This window comes from Seriola dumerili, unplaced genomic scaffold (assembly GCF_002260705.1).
Source record: "Seriola dumerili isolate Sdu_G_001 unplaced genomic scaffold, Sdu_1.0 BDQW01000147.1, whole genome shotgun sequence".
Classification (NCBI taxonomy): domain Eukaryota; kingdom Metazoa; phylum Chordata; class Actinopteri; order Carangiformes; family Carangidae; genus Seriola; species Seriola dumerili.
Window position 1 is genome coordinate 2,737,261 of NW_019174402.1, and position 19,048 is coordinate 2,756,308.

Sequence of the window (19,048 nt, forward strand, 5' to 3'; positions counted from 1 at the left end):
TTGATATGAGATATGGTCAGTCTGTGTTTGCTCCCTGCTATTTGTGTCAAGTTGGATGCACACCACAAGGTTTCTGATAAGATGTGGATCCAATTAAACCACACAGATACAGACTATCACCATGGAAGCCCCTATAGAGGCCATATCCCACCATCTACTGTATTGAGAGCACATGGCTGCGACAGCAAATGTAGAATTTAATCAGCTGAAAGAGTCCTGGAGTCATCTACCCCTAATTTAAAAGAATGAAACAGAAAAGTGAAGAAAATCTATGAATCTGCCAACCCCTCCTCACTATAGGGGCACCAGAACCAGTTGACTGAATAACATGAAATGTGTATGTCAATGAAAGTGGAAAGTTAAGTTGTTTTACTTTCTGATCTGACATGTGAAAGTTGGTTTTCCAGAGTACAGAGGGGAAATCAGGGGAAAGTGTGGAGGTTTGATATAAATGTAAAACTACTGGAAAACAGAGCACCTTTCTGGGTGACAGAAATGAGGAGGGACAAGATATCAGAGAGTGAAAGGGGGAGGACAGAGATAAGGAGAGCCTTTTTTCCTTCCTTCTTATCTGAGCCGACCACATTATTCAGCTTCATAATGAGCTGCACTATGTGCTTGGACTCAGAAATAGCCCTTTATATGGTGTCAACTTCCCTCTGATGATCCACCCCTCTTAAAACACAATATGAGACGGACAAACAGACACTAAGCTCATTCGAGGCTAATTCTTTGTTTCTGCTCAAGAAGCAGCCACGAAGGCTATAATGAAAGCAGGAGGCTCTTCATACTGAATCAATATTCCAAAGTTGTACTTCCAGAGTTGATGACCAAAAGAGCACCTCTGTGGGAGAAATAACACAGTTTGAAACAAGGGAGATGCAAATTATATTGAGTAAATGACAGAGGTGAGGTGAAATGTAATGGTGTGAAAACACCCACGGGACTGGAGTTGAAGCAGTACTCGAGGGTCATTTATCCGAAATATTTACATTTTGATCAGTGTTTTTTCATCATCTGATGGATGGGAGAGAATTGGTCCAAAAATAATCTGTCTCTGGTAGAGTAGCTGGTTTGTGCCTCTCACATACTGCATTTGAATTTTTCCATTTACACTCAGCTAAAAAAAAAAAAAACTAAATAATTTAAGGGATACCCACATGCATCTTGAAATTGTCCTTTAAAAATGGTGAAACTGGTCAGCTGCATCACATCTGCAGATAAACATAAAAAGAGAACCCAAAACATCAATTAACACCAGATTATTTTCCAACATTATGCTTAACCTCTCAGGAAGGGGGGTGGGGGATGCTACCAAACTCAAGGGAGCTATTCCCTTATGAAATCTTCATTTAAAAAAAAACAAAAAACACTCCAACAGCAGCTGATCCCACTCATTAAATCACAGCTCTTCCGCCCTTCTTCCACTTCACCTGTAAACACCTTTGCATTTCCTGGAAACAACCTGGAGACCAGTGCTCGGCATCAACAGGTGAGATAAACCATTTATGTATTCATATTCTGGTTGAGCTGTGCATGCTGTATGTTTTACTCTATTTTCCTCTGCACAGGGAACAGAAGAGCCTGTAATTGTGTGTTAAATCCTCTTTTATTTTAAATGAATGCTTTTGGGCATGGAGAGGCTGGAATGGTTTCACTAGTGCAGCTCTTCTTTGCCGTGGTGTTATGATGACTGGAAACAGGGATATTTCTCAATTTGGCAGCCACTGATCTGGAGCCAATGTTATGTCTGTCAGTGTATGACAATGGCACCAGCCGTTCAGCAATATTAGCAGCTGTAGATGATTATAATTACTGCCGATTCAAATAATTGAGCAAAATAAATCTCTACTGGTTAGGCAATATTTTTGAATACTTTTACTGTATATCACCAATTCAATGGTGATTACTTTGCTCCTGAAATAATGATCTTGTTGGAGATACACCTCAGATTTGAAAGATGCGTTTCTTTCTTTCTCATCAAGATGTGTTTAGCAGCCCACACATTTGTAGAAACATTAGCAATTTCGCATTTCAGCTAGTGTTAGAAAAGGTCCTGCATGGCCAGTGGATGACCCATGTCCAGCCGGGTAGTTGGCTGCTTCCCCTCAGCATCAACAATGCTGCCATCTGGGTAAGCCCACACACACCTGTGCTTTCTGGGAGTATGCCACAGAGATGCAAGCAAAGGCTGATGCACTGAAACAGAGGTGGAGGGCAGGAGACAGTATGAAGGGCTGGAAAGGACAGAGTCATCCAAGGAGAGACTGCACTTTAGCTCATCTTTGTACAGTTAAAAACAGATCGTTACATCACTGTTTATAAGAATAAAATCATAAATTCCTCCAACCAGCAATTCAAAAAACAATTTAGAGGATGAGATGGAAAATATGGCTGTTATGAGACTGTTCAACCTTTTCCCAAAACAAAGCTGACTCATATGGGATGCCTCTACACCAAACTTGAGCTTGAGCTAAGAGGTTCAAATTCCTCCACACTTCCAATGCAATTTAATGCAATATAATGCAATTTAATGCGATTTAAGAGAAGAAAAAAAAACATGATTATTAAAAGGCATCACTGGCATGTTTTCTTGGCATCACTCTTACAGAAGTAGCTTGGGGAAAAGACGATGAGGCATTAGCAATGCACCTGTTTCCGTATTCACATGAATGAAGTACGACTTGATCCATGGAGTAATGGCTATCCAAGTCCAGAAGGTCAAATCTATTCACTTGTACCAAGTGTTGGCTGAGTTTGGATGATGTGTCTGCAGAATTTCTGAAAAGGCAGTCAGTCGCCCTCTGGAGGAAGCCTCCTCCTCCTCTCCGCTCTGCTCTCCTGTCTCCTCTTCATTCACCAGAATAATTCACACTCAGCTTAAAAACAAAAAAATTCTTGGGGGGCTGAGAGAAGTGTGGAGATGGATGAAAAGGATATCTGCAAGCTATATGGGTGAGCAGATGTGCAGTGTGTGCTGCAGTGTGTGTGGGTTGGAGTGAGTGAGTGTGGGTACATGATTTGGTTTTTAAGTAGGGCTGAACCCTAAATGATCATTGACTAAGCCGTTTTTTGGAGAAGACAGGGTGGGGAAGGTGCCGAGGGCCAGTTTAACTGAACCTGACTCGCCTAAAAATTAGCTTAGAAAAATGTTCCTGGGCCCAGGAACCAGCTGTGCAGTTTACAACCTCACACTTCTCCTAATTAAATCACCAGAGACCAATTGAGCTCTGTCAGGTTGTTATGAATTGAAAGTATTGAATGATTTTATATTATAGCTTCACAATCACATTTCATACTGGCCCTGAATAGAGTCAAGTCATTGTACACCCATTTGCAACCTGATGAGAGAAACAAAAGCACCAAAGTGTCTTAAACCACAAAGATTTAAATCCTTGATGAGGTTTGTGTGTGTGTGTGTGTGTGTGTGTGTGTGTGTGTGTGTGTGTGTGTGTGTGTGTGTGTGTGTGTGTGTGTGTGTGTGTGTGGCAAGCCTCCAGCAAGAATCAGAAGAGACAAGATCTGAGGTAGGACTTGCTTTTTATCGCAGACAAACATAGACAGATGGGTTGTAATAAGCATTGATTTGCCAGACTTTTGGTTCCGGCACTAATCAGAGAGCAGGAGCGAGGTCCAGACTGTGGGCCGTTTAGTCAATGCCAGCTGACTCCCTCCCTGTATGATTACCACCTCATTGTTCTTTTACAATGACCTTGGCTCATCACACAATCAAGTGTCTGATTGCATCACTCACACACACACACACACACACACACACACACACACACACACACACACACACACAAACACACACCCCTACTGGCTTTCTTAGCTTTTATGGCAATTACTGTAGTGTGATGCATGTGTGAGTGGCTGTGAGACACATTCAAAACTCAGAGAAGTTGTCTTGTTTAACACTGCTCTGTTGCTTTGTGCTGGTTACATCCACAAATCTGTTTTATTATATATACAAATGTGACACCGCACTGGCTCATGGTCAGACACCTAGAAGACCGTATTTCTTTAATTGGGTTGTTGTGAATGAAAGCAATTTATTTTTATTTTCTTTCACTGGGCAGCCATGGCTCTAACCACTGTTTTGAACTCCATTTTGACCTTAAAAGGAGAAGAAGCTCTTGCAACACAATCAGCACTTAATGACTAGGAATATGCAGCCGTGCTAGCAGCTCTGTAAGGTTGTACTTTGGCACAATGGTGTTTAATGGGGCTAAATTCTAATGTCAGCATGCTAATATACTCACAATGGCTGTTACTGCAAAACTGTGACTTAGGCTTACGTGTGTTAGTTCCACACAATAATCCACTCTGCTTCCAAAGTGAAGTTGAAAAACACAAAAGATTTTTATTCCACATGTCACAAGCAGGTCAAAGCCATTGACTTCTCTTTGCTAAATATAAAACTGAACATGACAGGACACGTATGAAAACCGCATCACTCCACAGATACTCTAGCCGCCGCTATATTCCTCCATTCCACAGCTTAACTAGAGTAAATGTACCATGTGCACTCTCTTAAAGTGACAGTACCTGATTACCAAACAAATGAGTTTATATACCTTGTGGTGGATATTTTTGTGAAACACTGGACACAAACACAGAAATGAAAACACAGACACTGACTGACTGAAGATTAATAAAAAAAAAGATTATTATTGACATTCAACACACAACACACATTCAACCCCTTGACCTTTCAGATAACCTCTTTGACCAAACAGAATGAGGGGAATAATGGCCTTTTCAACACATTTACTCAAACTCAAAACTAAACTCAAAATGCACATCTTTTAGGAAGATTATAAGAAATCTATGAGAAAAATATGAAGCTAACCCTTGCCTCATATAATGATAATGCTAAGATTCTGACGTTTAGCAGGTATATTACCTAGTGTGTTTACTGTGTTAAACATTGCAGTTCAGCATGTTACCATGCTAACATTTGTTAGCACTAAACATATAATGAATTGGTCATAAACAAAAGCACTTGATACTATATGTGTGTAGCTACTAACTTTCATGACAATCTATCAAATAGCTATTACATTTTCATGCAAAACCAAAATTGTCACAATCTTGGTGGCACAAGAGAAGAAGTCATTAGGATTAATCCTCTAGGTGCCATGACTTTCATTGGATAAGTGAAAACTTTGACCTGCTGATGGCACAAGACAAACAGATAGGAGGTCACCGAAGTCCTCCCATGTGTGCACAAAATTGGCAAAAAATTGGCTAAAAAAACAAGCAGTTTACACAGAAGAGGCATGGCACCAAAAACCAGGTCCTTCCATACAGACGTAGACAGAGAAACCTGGCTGTTAAAAAACTCACATAATTCCCTTCAAAGACATGGAGTTAAGCTGTATTTCACAGTTATTGCATCATGAACATGTTGAACTCCTCCAAAATTCGAAAAACAAGAAATAAACAACAACAAAGGTTTAGTCAGCAAAGTTTTCCCCAAAATCAGGAAACTGGAATTCTCAGAAATTGTTGTTTTTTTTTCAAATAGATTGCATAAATCCTTGAAAAAAAAAACTCCAAAAGGAATGAAGGCAACACTGCCTGTTTGGTTGTGTAACATGAACCCTATTAAAAATTTACTGATCTTACTCGAGACCAATGCTCTGTCGTCTTTTTTTTTTTCCACATGCAGCAGGGTTACTATGAACAGCCCTCGTATGCACAAACATCTGACACTGCGTATAACAGAAAGTGTGACGTTACATCTTTAAAAGACTTATTTGGTGACATTTGGAGGCAGCCTGCACAGACGGACAAGCCCCTGCTGCAGCAAGAACTCAGACATGAAGTTGGGTAAAACGAAACCTGAAGAAGACAAACACAAAGACATCAGAGGAATCCACCTTCTGCTGGAAACACAGCTAATAACTCTCCCCTCTGTGCCCACTGTGTAAGGCCTCCCCAGCACATATTCATTATTCAGAAGGTGTTCCTCTCCATCTATACCACTGCTCTATCCTTACCAGTCATCCCCACCATAGATTTATAATTTATCACCCTTGCCTATAAATCTTTTATTGTTTTTAGAACAGCCATTGGGGATGTATAATTCAATGTTCTGTGCACCAAAAGCAAGCCTTTTCCATGAAAAAAAAAAAAGTAGATCCCTTGAAAAAGGGCAGGGATAATTCTCTTCAGGATATTATGTAACACATAATGGAGTAATAATATGGAGATATACCCCCCATCTAAATTATTGTCTGGATGTTGGGCAGATGCAAAGTAAAAAAGATTGATTCTTTTATTCCATCCTCGTCTGTCTGTCTGTCTTTCTAAGCTCTAATACCCAAGCAACGCTGCGACACAGTGACCTTCACCACAATACAGAGTCCAGCTAAAGTTTAAATTCTCTCAAAGTAAAAGAGTGAGTGGTTCTACAGTAAAATTTAGGGGCATAAAATTGGAACATTTGTGTGCAAATCGGGGTTAATGAGTCACCCTGGTGTGATGATTTAAATGGTTTAGTGTTGTGCTGACAGTTCCAGAAGATCTAATGGGATCAATAGAACATAAATAATAATTTGTTGCCCCATTAAAACAAGACTACGGACTGTCTTTGCTAATGTCTGCTGACTCAGGAGCCCATAAAAACTTTGCCAAAGCATTTTGCACTTGGCTTTCTAAAATGTGCTTGTCCCCAATAATGATTTGGCACACTACAAACTCTGGTACTGTGCCTCTTTAGTTAACTGTTAAGATCATAAAACAGGTCATTTGTAAGCTGAATTAATAGTTTCTAAAAGTTTATTGGCAGGCTGTACCACAAAGAGGCAGTTAAAGCTAATTTATGTAGCATTTGTCTGAGCTGTTTGTGGGATAATGAAACCATCTGACTGTAAAAAAAAAAAGTATTGTCACATATGGTCTAATTTCAGATAATCTCCATCTTTTCTTGTTTGTTAATGAGAAAGTCAATGTCACACATTGATGGGGCGGATTGATCCAAGCATGCCAATTCAAAATGCAGTGTGTCTTTGTTTCTCCCTGATTAACAAATTGTCCTTACTGAATTATTTCATGAAATTGGAATTGAAAAAAATAAGAAAACAATCTTTAGAACCGTGTCTTGATTATAAGGAATAAAAATAGTATTTGTTTAGTTTTTGAATGTTTTTTGACATTCAGATTTTGATGAACAATCGAACCGCATCATGTCAAGTCCGCATCCGTTTAAAGGAACTTCGCTTAGAGAAATCGTGCACTCTGGGCATGTTGTTGCTTTCACTGGGGTTTTGCGACATATTCTGACACATTGCTCATCAGAGGATTCACGTTAGCTGTCTGTGACGCTGCAGGAGAGACGTGAGCAAGTGAAAGCTTATCACTTTTGAAAGGACTTGCTGGGCGTCCCCACTGTGTTGACTTGCCCCATGCAGATCATTGTCTTGGTTGTCTGAGTCTGTAGCTTGATCTCCCTGTGTGGGTGTTTATCATGTGCCAATTATTATTGTCTGACTTTATTTTTTATTTTCACAAAAGATAGTGTCGGTTTATGGTGGGACTACAGACTGAATATAAATGGCTTTGACATGAAATGAAATCCTCATGGCTCTAATTTCACTTTGTCTGGTCTGTTTCCTGTGATCCACACGCTGACCCCAAAAGGTGGTAGAGTGGTTTCAAGTCCTGCTGTAAATTTGATTATCATGTCAAGACATCAGCCTGTTCGGGCTGGAGAAGGGTGGTCGATTCTGTGGCCAATGTTAATTCTTACACTTATATTGTGAAAGATGAGAAGGCCTGTTCAAACCCCTTTATATCTCTTTGTGGAATTCAAAGAAGGGAGGAGCCCTCACACAAGAGCTTCCTGTCAACACATTGAGCAATCCAGAGAAAATGGGCTACAAAGGTCTGCCCGTGGTAATTTGTGCACGCGTGTTACACATGTCTTCACCTTGGGATTTCACATAACAAGGCACTTGTCAAGCCATCAACATTTGACTCAACATGCTGTCTCTGTCACTTATTGCCCACGTTTCACCTTTGCACCCTTTCACCTGGAATTTACTTTCTCCCTATTTGGCATGTTGCTTTTGTCCGTGTGAGTGACACCAATGCCATTGCAGGTGACAAGGAAGGAGTGCCAAAACTATTGCCTAAGATTATGCAACCAACAAGCGTGACAAGTGGATCTGGCCAGGAGAGGCATGATGACTTCAATTTGACTGCAACAGGTATGATAGTAATATGATTTTTCATATAATATAATGTGTGTGAATTGTATTGTGTATTTTGTTGTGAGTCTCCCAGACTTGTACTGCAAGCTTTCGGGGTCATCATCCAGATTTGGGTCGAGACCTTTTTCAGTCCAATCACACAGAATGTTGGTAATCTCCATAATTAAAATGCTTGAAAATCCTTTGTAAACAGGTTCTCATGCAGCCTATGAAGCTCTGTTATTATCATGTGCATTATGTATTTTTCATCAACTGAAAAAGGAATTGAGCTAAATCCTGTCATGCTTGGTAAATTTAATCTGCTTGCAGTGACTGTGGTCCAAATTGATGACAAATAGCTCGCAATGACAAATTGTTGCTTTTTATTTGTTTCTCTTGACAGGTGTAAGCACTGCTGTCTGTCAAAGATATCCAAGAATGCCCTTCTGTCCTAAATTACCTGCCTAAAGATTCATTCACAAATGTTCACATAAACTTACAGTCCAGATGAGTGCTTCAAAATGCATGCATTTTTTATGAATGAAGTTACAAATACAATACTACAACTGTTAACCTGGAAATACATGTTACTGGAGTCGTAAATGAACTTTGATCCCATGAGGAAAGAAAGCAATAGTTGTAACAGAAAAACATCATAATAAAACTGTATACTGTACAAAACAAACAAAAAAAAAACATCTATCTGTTTCTCCCAAGACATTTGAGTGCAGCAGAAACCAGCGCAGATTCACATGGACTCTCAAGCGAAGGTTCAGAAGAGGAGGGCAGCTGTGGCAACAACAACAGCAGCGCCTGATGGTGGCTACGCCTGGTTCGTCTCACTCTCCTGCTTCGTAGTCTTTGGTCTGACCTTTGGGGTCATTAAAGCCTTTGGTGTATTCTATGTTGAGATACACAAATACTTTGAAGCCACAGCAACAGAAACATCATGGATCACCTCTATCGCTGTGGCTACCATTCACATTTTAGGTGATTATGAACTTTTTTTCAAAAATTATTGATTAAGTACATAAATCTTTAAAATATAATCCAATTTATTAAGTTGTTTGAAGTGTATACAGTAGAAGGACATCAGTATGTTTCCCTCCACTTGATGTCAAATGCTTCAGATTGTGACCACTAGGTGGCTCTCTCCTACATCTTAAAAAAACGTGAAACAACAGGTCCTTTCTTGTGTTGAGTAAACTGTACCGCCTTAATCTCCAGTATTCTGATGGGGTGGGTAAAATTAATTATCATCTGCTGCAAATGTATGCCAAGTCAGACAGTGACACTAGGATTCATTTTAAAACTCTTAAACCTCTTAAGTCTTATGTGGTTTAACTTAATGTCCATCTTCACTGAGAATATTGATCAAACAGGATTACATTTGAAGATAGCATTTTCATTTAGGCATGTTGAAAATTAATAACACGTCTTACCTGCTGTGAAGTGCTTTATTTACAGTATACTGTTTTTTTGTAATTTTGTTGCCCTGAATAAATGTACCCTACTGTATATATGCTGAATAGTATTATATGTACATGTCCTGCGTGTCCCTCTGCAGCTCCTGTAGCATCTGCTCTGAGTGCTCGCTACAGCCATCGCTCTGTAGTGATAATGGGTGGACTAATTTGCAGCTTGGGAGTCGTGACTGGGGCTTTTGCTGGTAACCTGATTGAACTCTACCTGACAGTGGGGTTCCTAAATGGTGAGTGGTTAGCATACATACAACATACAACACAAACTGAGACAATTACACACAAATTTGATATTAACTGGTGTCCTCTGCTGCAGGTTTTGGTTATGCATTAACCTGGACCCCCACAGTGACCATGCTGGGCTTGTACTTTGAGAAGAGGCGTCCGGTGGCTAATGCCTTGGCCAGCGCTGGAGAGTGCATTTTTACCCTTGTCCTCACACCCCTGTTCCAGCTGTTGATTGATAGTTACTCTTGGAGGGGTGCTTTGGTGATCCTGGGGGGACTGCAGCTTAACCTGTGTGTGTGTGGGATACTGCTGAGACCCCTAAAAGCCACAAGAGATGTGGTTTGTGTCAGTGAGGTCGAAGCAGAAGAGCAAGGCTTTTCGCTGGAATTGCTCACAAAAGAGGACTCGGAGCAGAGCAAAGCAAACTGTCAAGAGACAGAGCAGCTGAGAATATATGAGGGCTTTGATCAAGGGACAGTCGAGGTACATCTTCAAGACCCTGAGGAGATACCCAATTCAATTAAAGACTCAAACTGCAGGAATAAGAGGACTGAATTAAGGACCAAAATCCTGCGATATGTAGATTATACCCTCATCACCAATACGCAATTCATGGTCTACTCAATGTTTGGGGTGTTTGCTGCTCTGGGTTTCTTTGCTCCAGCGTTGTTCCTGATTCCTTATGCTCGCAGTAAGGGGATTGAGGAGTACCAGGCGGCTGCGCTCATGTCCATCTCGGCTGCGCTGGACTTGTTTGGAAGGGTGTTCTTTGGCTGGGTGGCAAACCTGAGACTGGTGGAGATGGTACATTCAGTTTAAGAAATGTAGAGGAAAGTAGTATTAGTCTTCTCGCCTTTAAAGAAGCAATGTATTGTATTGTCTGCACAGGTCTAGGTCGAAGGCAACATCATTGCAACAGCTGATGCACAGTCTGTTTTCTTTTGTCTCTGTTCCTACCAGGTGCAACAGCTGACGGCTACAGTGATTCTGCTGGGTACTGTGTTACTCCTCTGCCCACTGGCCTCCTCGTTCTTAGAGCTGGCTGCTGTCAGCACAGCTTATGGCCTGGTGTATGGTGCTGTTGTCTCCATCCACATCACTGTGCTGGCTGAGGTTGTGGGCGTCCACAGGCTTGGAAGTGCACTGGGATTTTTCATGCTCATACGCAGCAGCGGAGGGCTGCTTGGACCACCCATCGCTGGTGAGCAAGAAAGATGCTTTGATAGTCAACTGCAAGTACATAGTGTACCAACTGTGCATATCAAAAAGCAATGGATTTCAGCTTTGAGTAGTTGCTGTAATATTCCCTGTGATCCACTCCACCATGCTAACTGGCTGCGATAGTGAGAAATAAACAAGAAGCTGCACAGAGTAAAATTGAATAGTATTGAATTTATTGTGTGTTAACATTTCTGTTAGCAGAGCTTCAGAAAAAATCCAAATCATTAACTCCAGGTTACAGAGTCTGCCATTCTCCTTATCCCTTTCTTCCATCACATTAAATCACACAATGAATGTGCTTATACACCGTTCTGCATTGTAAGTCCAGCCCAGTGAGCCTATTCAGTGAAAATGAGATTTTTATACCTTCCTGACATGCAGCACCACCCCTCAATTAATCATGGATTTTGTCGATGGTCCATCCCACAGGATATGGGGAGTTTTATATTCAAAGAGCAACTATGCAAAAATTATAATATCTGGATGCTTTATGGTTGTGTTAATTTCATGGCCGAACGCCCAAAGATTCTTTTTTTTTTTTGTGCGTTAAATGGAGTTTCTCCCCCACTGAATTTCCGTGCAGTCACTTGAGACATTTGTCCTAACTCACACACTGTGATGGAATAATTGTGGTAAAATAACAAAAGGAGAAGAAAAAGTCAAAACATCTTGTAAATACCATGACTTCTTTAAAGCCGCAATAACTTTTTGTTTGTGCAGTTTTTGTGCAGTTTCTATACATTCACACATCCAAGCAGAGTTTGTGTCAACCTGACAAATGTAAGCCCAGTATTCACTCTCCTTTCAGCTCCACTTTGCACTCCACCAACTCCTGAGATAATCTGACTCTTTAGCTGCTAAATGCTTCACTATGTCCACCAGATGGTTGCTAACCTTGCAGTGCTGGGCAAGTAGTGTACAGTGGGTTTGTGGAGGTTTTTCGGCTGAAAACAGCAGCCTGCTGATACTGAAAATGAGAGTGAACCAAAACATTAAAGTTGGGCCAGGAAACCAAAACAATGAGCTGAAAGACTATAAATTGTTCTTAAGAGCTGAAGGATTTTGCAGAGTTAAGTGATATTTCTCTGTGGGTTGATCACTACAAGCAACCACTTTCACATATACACAATCAGTTGATCAACTGTTAAATTTAAATATTTATTATAGCAGCTGTAAATCATGGTAAGATGCATAAAAACATGCAAAACATTATAAACAGCTACCGAATAGGGTGTTTTTCATAATCTACATCTTACTATTATAGTACAAAATCCTTCCTGTCTACTTTTCACGATGTACATTTTCACACTTGTGATTCGTTGCGAAAATAAATTAGGGATAATGACTCTTAGGTGTAATATTTGTGGGTGTAATATTTTGTATCCCACTGCTCCTCCATAATACATTTAAATACAGTAAATGAAGAAGTTTTGGCAGTGGCTGGATAGTGTCTCAAATGTACCAGCTACTTTGGCAATCTGTTTGCACTTATCTTCATAAATCTATTCTCTTGTGAAAAATAAAAATTGTCAGCTATTAAAATAAAATGGCAGTTTAAATGCATCTGGTAGAGAGTGGGGGGGGTTGTCCTACAAACCAACGAGCATTTGAACCCGATTATTGAAGTTACAACCTGTTTTCACACACAGCTTGACACAATAGAAGTAAATACAGCCAGAAAAACACCCAGCTTGACTTTGGCACCCATGCACTGCTAGCCACCCCTGCCAGAAAGTGTCCTGCCTCTGAGCACAGCCGGCAGTAAATCAGCTGGGGAAACTGTGTCTCCAAGAGTGAAAAAAAACACACTGACCTCATTGTAGTTTGGATTCATTTGATAGTATTTATGCATTTACAAGAGGGCTGTTAGTGAAGCAAAAAAAAAAAACAGGGAATATGAGTGATTAGAGTTTTCGAAGGGTGACAAGGTGTTACTCTTTCACTCTACAGGAAGTGTGTGTTGAAGGACTTGGACTTTCCTTTTAGGGCTGTATATGGTCAATTGTCAATTGTTACTAGAAAAAAAAAAACAAATATTTTCCAACCCCAAGTTCTTAAACTATCTTATTTAGATTAAAGTGATACCACTGCATCTAAAAATGTTAAATTTAAGACACTGCTAAAGGCTAACACTGACCTCAAATCAAGTTATGTGCTAATTGAAGACAAGTCGATATAAATGTAGCCTGTGGTGCCCTATTTATAACTTAACGTGGTCCCTCTGACACAGAGGCTATTTCTACCTTATTTACTGTACCGTTCGGTACTTTCAGCACTTTGAGGAGCAGAGAGTTGACGGATGCTGAGGATGCATCAAAGCGTTCTAATTATGTTTCTGTCATGGGAGGAAAGCACTGGCATTAGTGCCTTAGGATGAAATTAATCTTTCCGCAATCCTCCTCTCCTTACCACTGCCTCAGTCTTTTGCCTCATTTATAATCTGCCGTTAAATGAAGCCAAAATGATAACGTAATTGTGATATTGCTGTGTTTTAGCCAGCATGGATGTGACTGTGTCCAAGCTGCAAATAACTCACACGTGTACTTTTCATTTTAGGATACTTCATTGACAAGATGAGTGATTACGGGATGGGTTTCATCATGGCAGGAGTGGCTCTCATTGTCTCTGCCCTCTTCCTGCTCCTCCTCCGGCAGATAAACCGCAGGGGTCAGAGGTCGACCGCCAAGAATCACAACATGCATACGCACAAAATGGGACAAAGCCTCGGAGCTGAAGCCAAAGAGCTTGGCATGACATGAAAGATGGAGAACTAGTTCCTGTTGCTGATGGACACCGAATTGGATCTCACAGTCAAAAAATGGAAAAGTTACAGATAAAACTGAGGCAGCGGAGTTTAGAGGTCTAAAACAAATTGTCATGTGAAGAATCATCTCCAAGATCAGGGCCGTCAGATTTCAATGGGAGTCTGTCTGTAAGTGATTAGATTCTTTCCAGTCAGTATGATCTCAGTCTGTCACACAGGCAGCAGAAAGTGTGTGTTTGCAGGGAATGATGAAATTGATAAATCCTTTAGACAGTATGCAGCAGATCTGCAGATTAGGGTGGGAGGGGTGGTCAGACCAGGGGAGGGTTTTGTTTTGTTTTTGTTTTGAATGTCACCAATAGGATCAGTTCTGCGGGGGCATTTAAAATCACAATTCTTTAAAAAAAATATATATTTCATTTTGCACATGAAACCAAATTACCTGATTCATAAAATAAGATTGTAGAGGATGGTTACTGGTAGTGTAGCAGTCAGTAGTTCTTGCTTCAAACATAGAGAGTGGCTGGAATATTTGTGAAATGTGATGCATCATTTGTTTGAAAATTTGCCAGTTGCTAGTTTCATTTCTAATGTATTTGGTTAATTTGTGAAAATGAATGTCAATTAAATACATGAAATGTTTAAATCAGGCTAATTAATCTTAAATAGTTTATGTTTTTCCTCTTATAGTTATTTATTATCAAAGGAGTTTTACCAATGTTGTACAATATTAAGGTACGGGCAGGAGGGTTTTACAGTTTTTTTTCTAAGTCAATGTATGTGTTTTACATATGTTGTCTTAAAAGTCACTCTTTGTTATTGAATGTTTTAATCCTTTATTGCACATGTGTCATGCATGGATGAGCGTTGGTTTGTGCAGTGAAAATGTGACTATGGCTCCCTCCAGTGAGAAGATACTGATGTTGCATTTCCAACCTTCACAGCTGCAGGGCTGAGCTGAAAAGTGGAGATAAATGCAGATATTCCACCACAGGGAACTTGAGAATTTACAGATATAAACCAAATAGCCCTATTACAGTAAGTTGCATGAACATTTTGTTTGGTTCAGTGATTAAAACCGAAGCAAAATATATGAGCCATGCACCTTTTAACTCACGAGCCTATTTTAATCAGCCTCAAAAATGAACTGAAGTGTTAAATTACTCTGCTGAAGCAACAAAATAAGTTCTAAATGGTTCAATGAATTTCTTTCCAAGTTATGTCCCAATGCAGCCTGAAACTGTGAGAGAAAAGTGTTTCTTCATTTTCTTCCTCTGCTGCAGAATGTTTGGTATGTGCAACCATCAAGAAAAGTAGCTTTCATAACCCCGAACCAATGAGAGGCACCAGATAAACATCTTCAACGTGGTATAATGCAAACACAACAAGTATAAATAAACATGTCACTCTCTATAAACCTTCAATAACAAACTCCAAACCAAGGTTTACAAACAGTGGCCCACACTGAAATCCCCCCCACATTAACTGACACAAGCTATATACACACACACACACACACACACACACACACACACACACACACACACACACACACACACACACACACACACACCAAAGGAAAGAGACTGCAGAAAAGAAAACTTACCACAACAAGAGAGCTGGTCACAAAATACCACAAGGCTTTGATCTGCCAGACAGGAACAAAGACATAATCCATGTTTCATAGAAACTCTACATGAAAACCAAACATACACACACACACACACACACACACACACAGTATGCAATGGTTGACTGCCAAGAGAGAGAAGAGGCCACCTATTATCAGGGATAGGAAGACTGCCGGTTGAAAATTATCAGAGGATTTCCAGTCCAGTGACGCTAACATCTACTGTTACTTGATACATGAGGAAGTCTGATCTTTTAATTACATATCAACCTGCCTGAATAAATATCCTTGAATACTGACTATGATTTGAACATGGATGTTCATTGTGTAAAGTCATTTTAAAGGGGCAATCCGCAGATGTGGTATGAAGTTCAGTTTACTGATCATGAGGAGTACGACCCAGCCTGTGAAAACAGCTGTTTGATGTATTTTGTAAAGAGATTTTTAAAGTTTGATGATGGATGATGTCATTGTGGTGTCATCAGGGTTACGTTGGCTTGGACTTCAGACTTAACAGTTTTTAACAGAAAGCCTGCGTTACAAACAGGAGGCTTGGAGTCTGAAAGAAGTTGACAAGAGGCAGGGAGGGTCTCATGAGAGGTGCTATTAAGTTGCATTATGGGAAATTAAGGGTTTAGCATTTGGGGGGCTTGACCCGATTTTGACTGCTCTTTTTCTAATTGGTTCTCTTGTGAGTCCCCCTTATTTTATAGAAGTGCTAAATAGTTACTCACCTACATCAAAGGTTCAGATACTGGCTTTTTTAAAACGCTGACAGCAGATTATTTAGTCATACTAACTAGGATGTTTGTTCATGCACAGAAGTGGCAGAGAACTGGTGAGAAGATCCCATTTCCTTTAACTTAACTTCAAGCAACTAAGTGGGAGAAATTCAGTTTTCACCCGGCTCCCAACCCGCTGTGCTGGTGGGTATGTGTGTGTGTGTGGAGCAGCAGGGATATGGGACTGTCTACATTTGACCCTGTCAACATCAACTCCAATAAAGCAGAAAGCACAGGAAGAGCTTTGATGTCGGACAGGACTTACTGAAGCGCCTCCCGGTCACTTTGACCCCACAGTGAAACCCCTGAGCACAGAGTCGCGATAGAAACAGCTGAAAAAGTTTTTCAGTTTTTTTCTTCTCTTTCTTTTTTTTTTTTAAGCCAACCTTACTCACAGGGGTCATGTTGAGGAATGCTGCACAACTACCTGAGTTCAAAGTGCTTCGTAGCAGGACGAGGGGAGAAGAGGGGAGATGAGGAGGAGGATTGGGAGGAAGAAAGGGAGAAACAGAAATGAGAGAGCAAGCGAGAAGAGAGGATAGATGATAGCTGCATGTGGAAGAGGAGAAACCAGGTGGGAGAAAGTTGGGAGAAGGAAAAACAAAGGGAAACCTCAAACTGAGGATGAGCACAAGAGGGGAGAGGAGCAGTAGGTAAGATACAGTAAAAAAAAAAAAAAAAGAAAAAGGCAAAGGAAAATGATAAGCTTAGAAGAGAATGAAGAAAGAGAAGGAGAATTACAGAAAAGAAGCAATTACTGTATACTGGAGCAACCCTCAGAGCTAGCAGGAGCAGAGTACTGATTTGTGCTGGTTGGGGCCATTAGGGGATAAAGGATAATGACACTGGAATGAAATAGTCATGAAGGGAAGCAGTTGAGATTGGGCATGGCTCTAACCACCTCACTGATTAGAAGAGAAGACAAAGACATGCTGGTAATGAGAAACGATTAGTGTAGCTACAGGTAGTTATGCTTAATGAGGATAACTACCAACCAGCCCCACACACCACCTCCAGAACTGCACTCCAAGACAGTGTATTACTTTAAACATGGGCAGTTCCATGTGCATATGGTCTGATGCTGATTCTGAAAAATATTTGGCTCTTTTTCTGAGTGATTCTCCAGAATATAATTCACAATCAGCCAAAAGCTCCACAGCTTCAGCTTCCAAAAACACTGCCAATAAAAAAAAAAAAAGGAATGTTTTTATTTTTAAAAGACTCCCTGTGCAAGTTCAAAAAAATCATTTCACTTCACAAGACTGTGGCTATATAAGAGTGAGTTCTGTATGTAAACACACAGATTTCAAAGATACTGGAAAATAGTGAGGAGAGAGCAGACAGATGTTTGGTCTACGTGAACCCTTAATCAACTCATCTCCATTTCTTCTGTACTCTGTTTCGTGCTCTGTTCCTTTTCCTCCCCTGATCTTCCTCATCTTCGCCTATTTTTCCATCAGCTAGCGCCAGCCCGCATCTTTAAACAGCTGTCCCACTTTAACTCCAGTCATCGAGGTCATTGTGTTGCCATACCTCACATAGACTTAAAAAGGCATGCATTCAAAGGCACACAGAAGATACACTGCTTCATATTTCCGACATTAGAAATATGTTTTTGTATAGTTTAGATGCAGTGGAACATTACCAGATTATATTACCAGCACAGAAAGTTTTCCATCTCTTCCTTGATGGATCTAATAGTCTAGTGAAGCGGCCGGCGCCAGTCCCACTCTCCTTGTCTCTTTATAGCGAAATAAATCCACAACACAATCTTGCTCTTATAAGCATCTATGCTTTATGTGTATATGTGTTTTGTTTCATCACATCGCTCAAACTCAAATTGTACAAACAAGACAAACGCAAATCCTATCGTTTACTAAAACAGCCATTAAGTCAGAGATTTATCTGCCCTCTTCTGCTGCTCGAGGTTTATATTCTATCAGACACACATTAAAAACAAATGCTGGGATGCAGCCAATGCTCAGTGAACTTTCTAAATGTGACACAGAAAAACAGAGCAAAGCAAATCAAAAAGGAGAAAATTAGTTTTGAGTGAACTGAGTCAAAGCGCTATTCTACAGGCATAATTTAGGATTGTATAGTGAGTATTGTAAGTATTTCAGTTTATTATTGTACTGCATATGTGCTGAGACATTACAACACATAAGTGCAACTTTCACTCCTCTCCAAATCCAGCAGCCTAATTCCAACCAATCACACCTAACCCCCGACCCTTCAGGCTGACCTCTGACCCCAGCTGACAGCCCTGATTTGGAATGAATGGTTTTGACAGGCTTCTGCTTCAGGCTTTAGCACACTCACACAAGAGTGGCCCACCAGAGAAGCGTGCTAACAAACATTAAAGTGACAATAAACTGATAAATGACCTGTTAACCTGGTTAGCGTTTTTTTTTAGCCATGCTAGAAGTCTGTCTGTTGGTCCACCACTTTGGACTGGACTGAAATGCAACAAACGCAACAAATATTTGATTCATTACCAACAAATTTGGTTCAGATGTTCATGTTCCCCCCAGGATGAATTGTAATGGCAGTTTCATTAGAGAAAGACTTGGTCGAATAGTTCAGTTTATGACCAAATAAAACTATTTACGTTCCCATCAGCCTCAGCTGCTCTTTGTGTTTGGTGGTAATTAGAAAATGTTAGCATGTTGCCCCAATCGAGAAATTAACCAGACATACATTTGCCAAACCAACCAGTTAGTCCTCATCCTTAAACTCTTTTC

General features: G+C 40.3%; 1 protein-coding gene across 1 annotated transcript; it reads left to right on the forward strand.

Moving 5' to 3' along the window:
* The first annotated feature begins 8,089 nt into the window (after window positions 1-8,089).
* LOC111225208 (monocarboxylate transporter 2-like) lies at window positions 8,090-14,711 on the forward strand. Its single transcript, XM_022749944.1, has 6 exons — window positions 8,090-8,216; window positions 8,916-9,188; window positions 9,766-9,909; window positions 9,996-10,711; window positions 10,868-11,108; window positions 13,685-14,711. The coding sequence occupies exons 2-6, from the start codon at window positions 8,951-8,953 to the stop codon at window positions 13,885-13,887; spliced, it is 1,542 nt and encodes a 513-aa protein (XP_022605665.1). The 5' UTR covers window positions 8,090-8,216; window positions 8,916-8,950; the 3' UTR covers window positions 13,888-14,711.
* Window positions 14,712-19,048: the final 4,337 nt, after the last annotated feature.

Bases quoted from the DNA above. Each gene is read 5' to 3' on its own strand.
- LOC111225208 (XM_022749944.1), top strand. From the start codon at position 8,951: ATGGACTCTCAAGCGAAGGTTCAGAAGAGGAGGGCAGCTGTGGCAACA. The intron at 9,910-9,995 runs GTGAGTGGTTAG...CCTCTGCTGCAG, and splicing joins GACAGTGGGGTTCCTAAATG to GTTTTGGTTATGCATTAACC. The intron at 10,712-10,867 runs GTACATTCAGTT...TGTTCCTACCAG, and splicing joins ACCTGAGACTGGTGGAGATG to GTGCAACAGCTGACGGCTAC.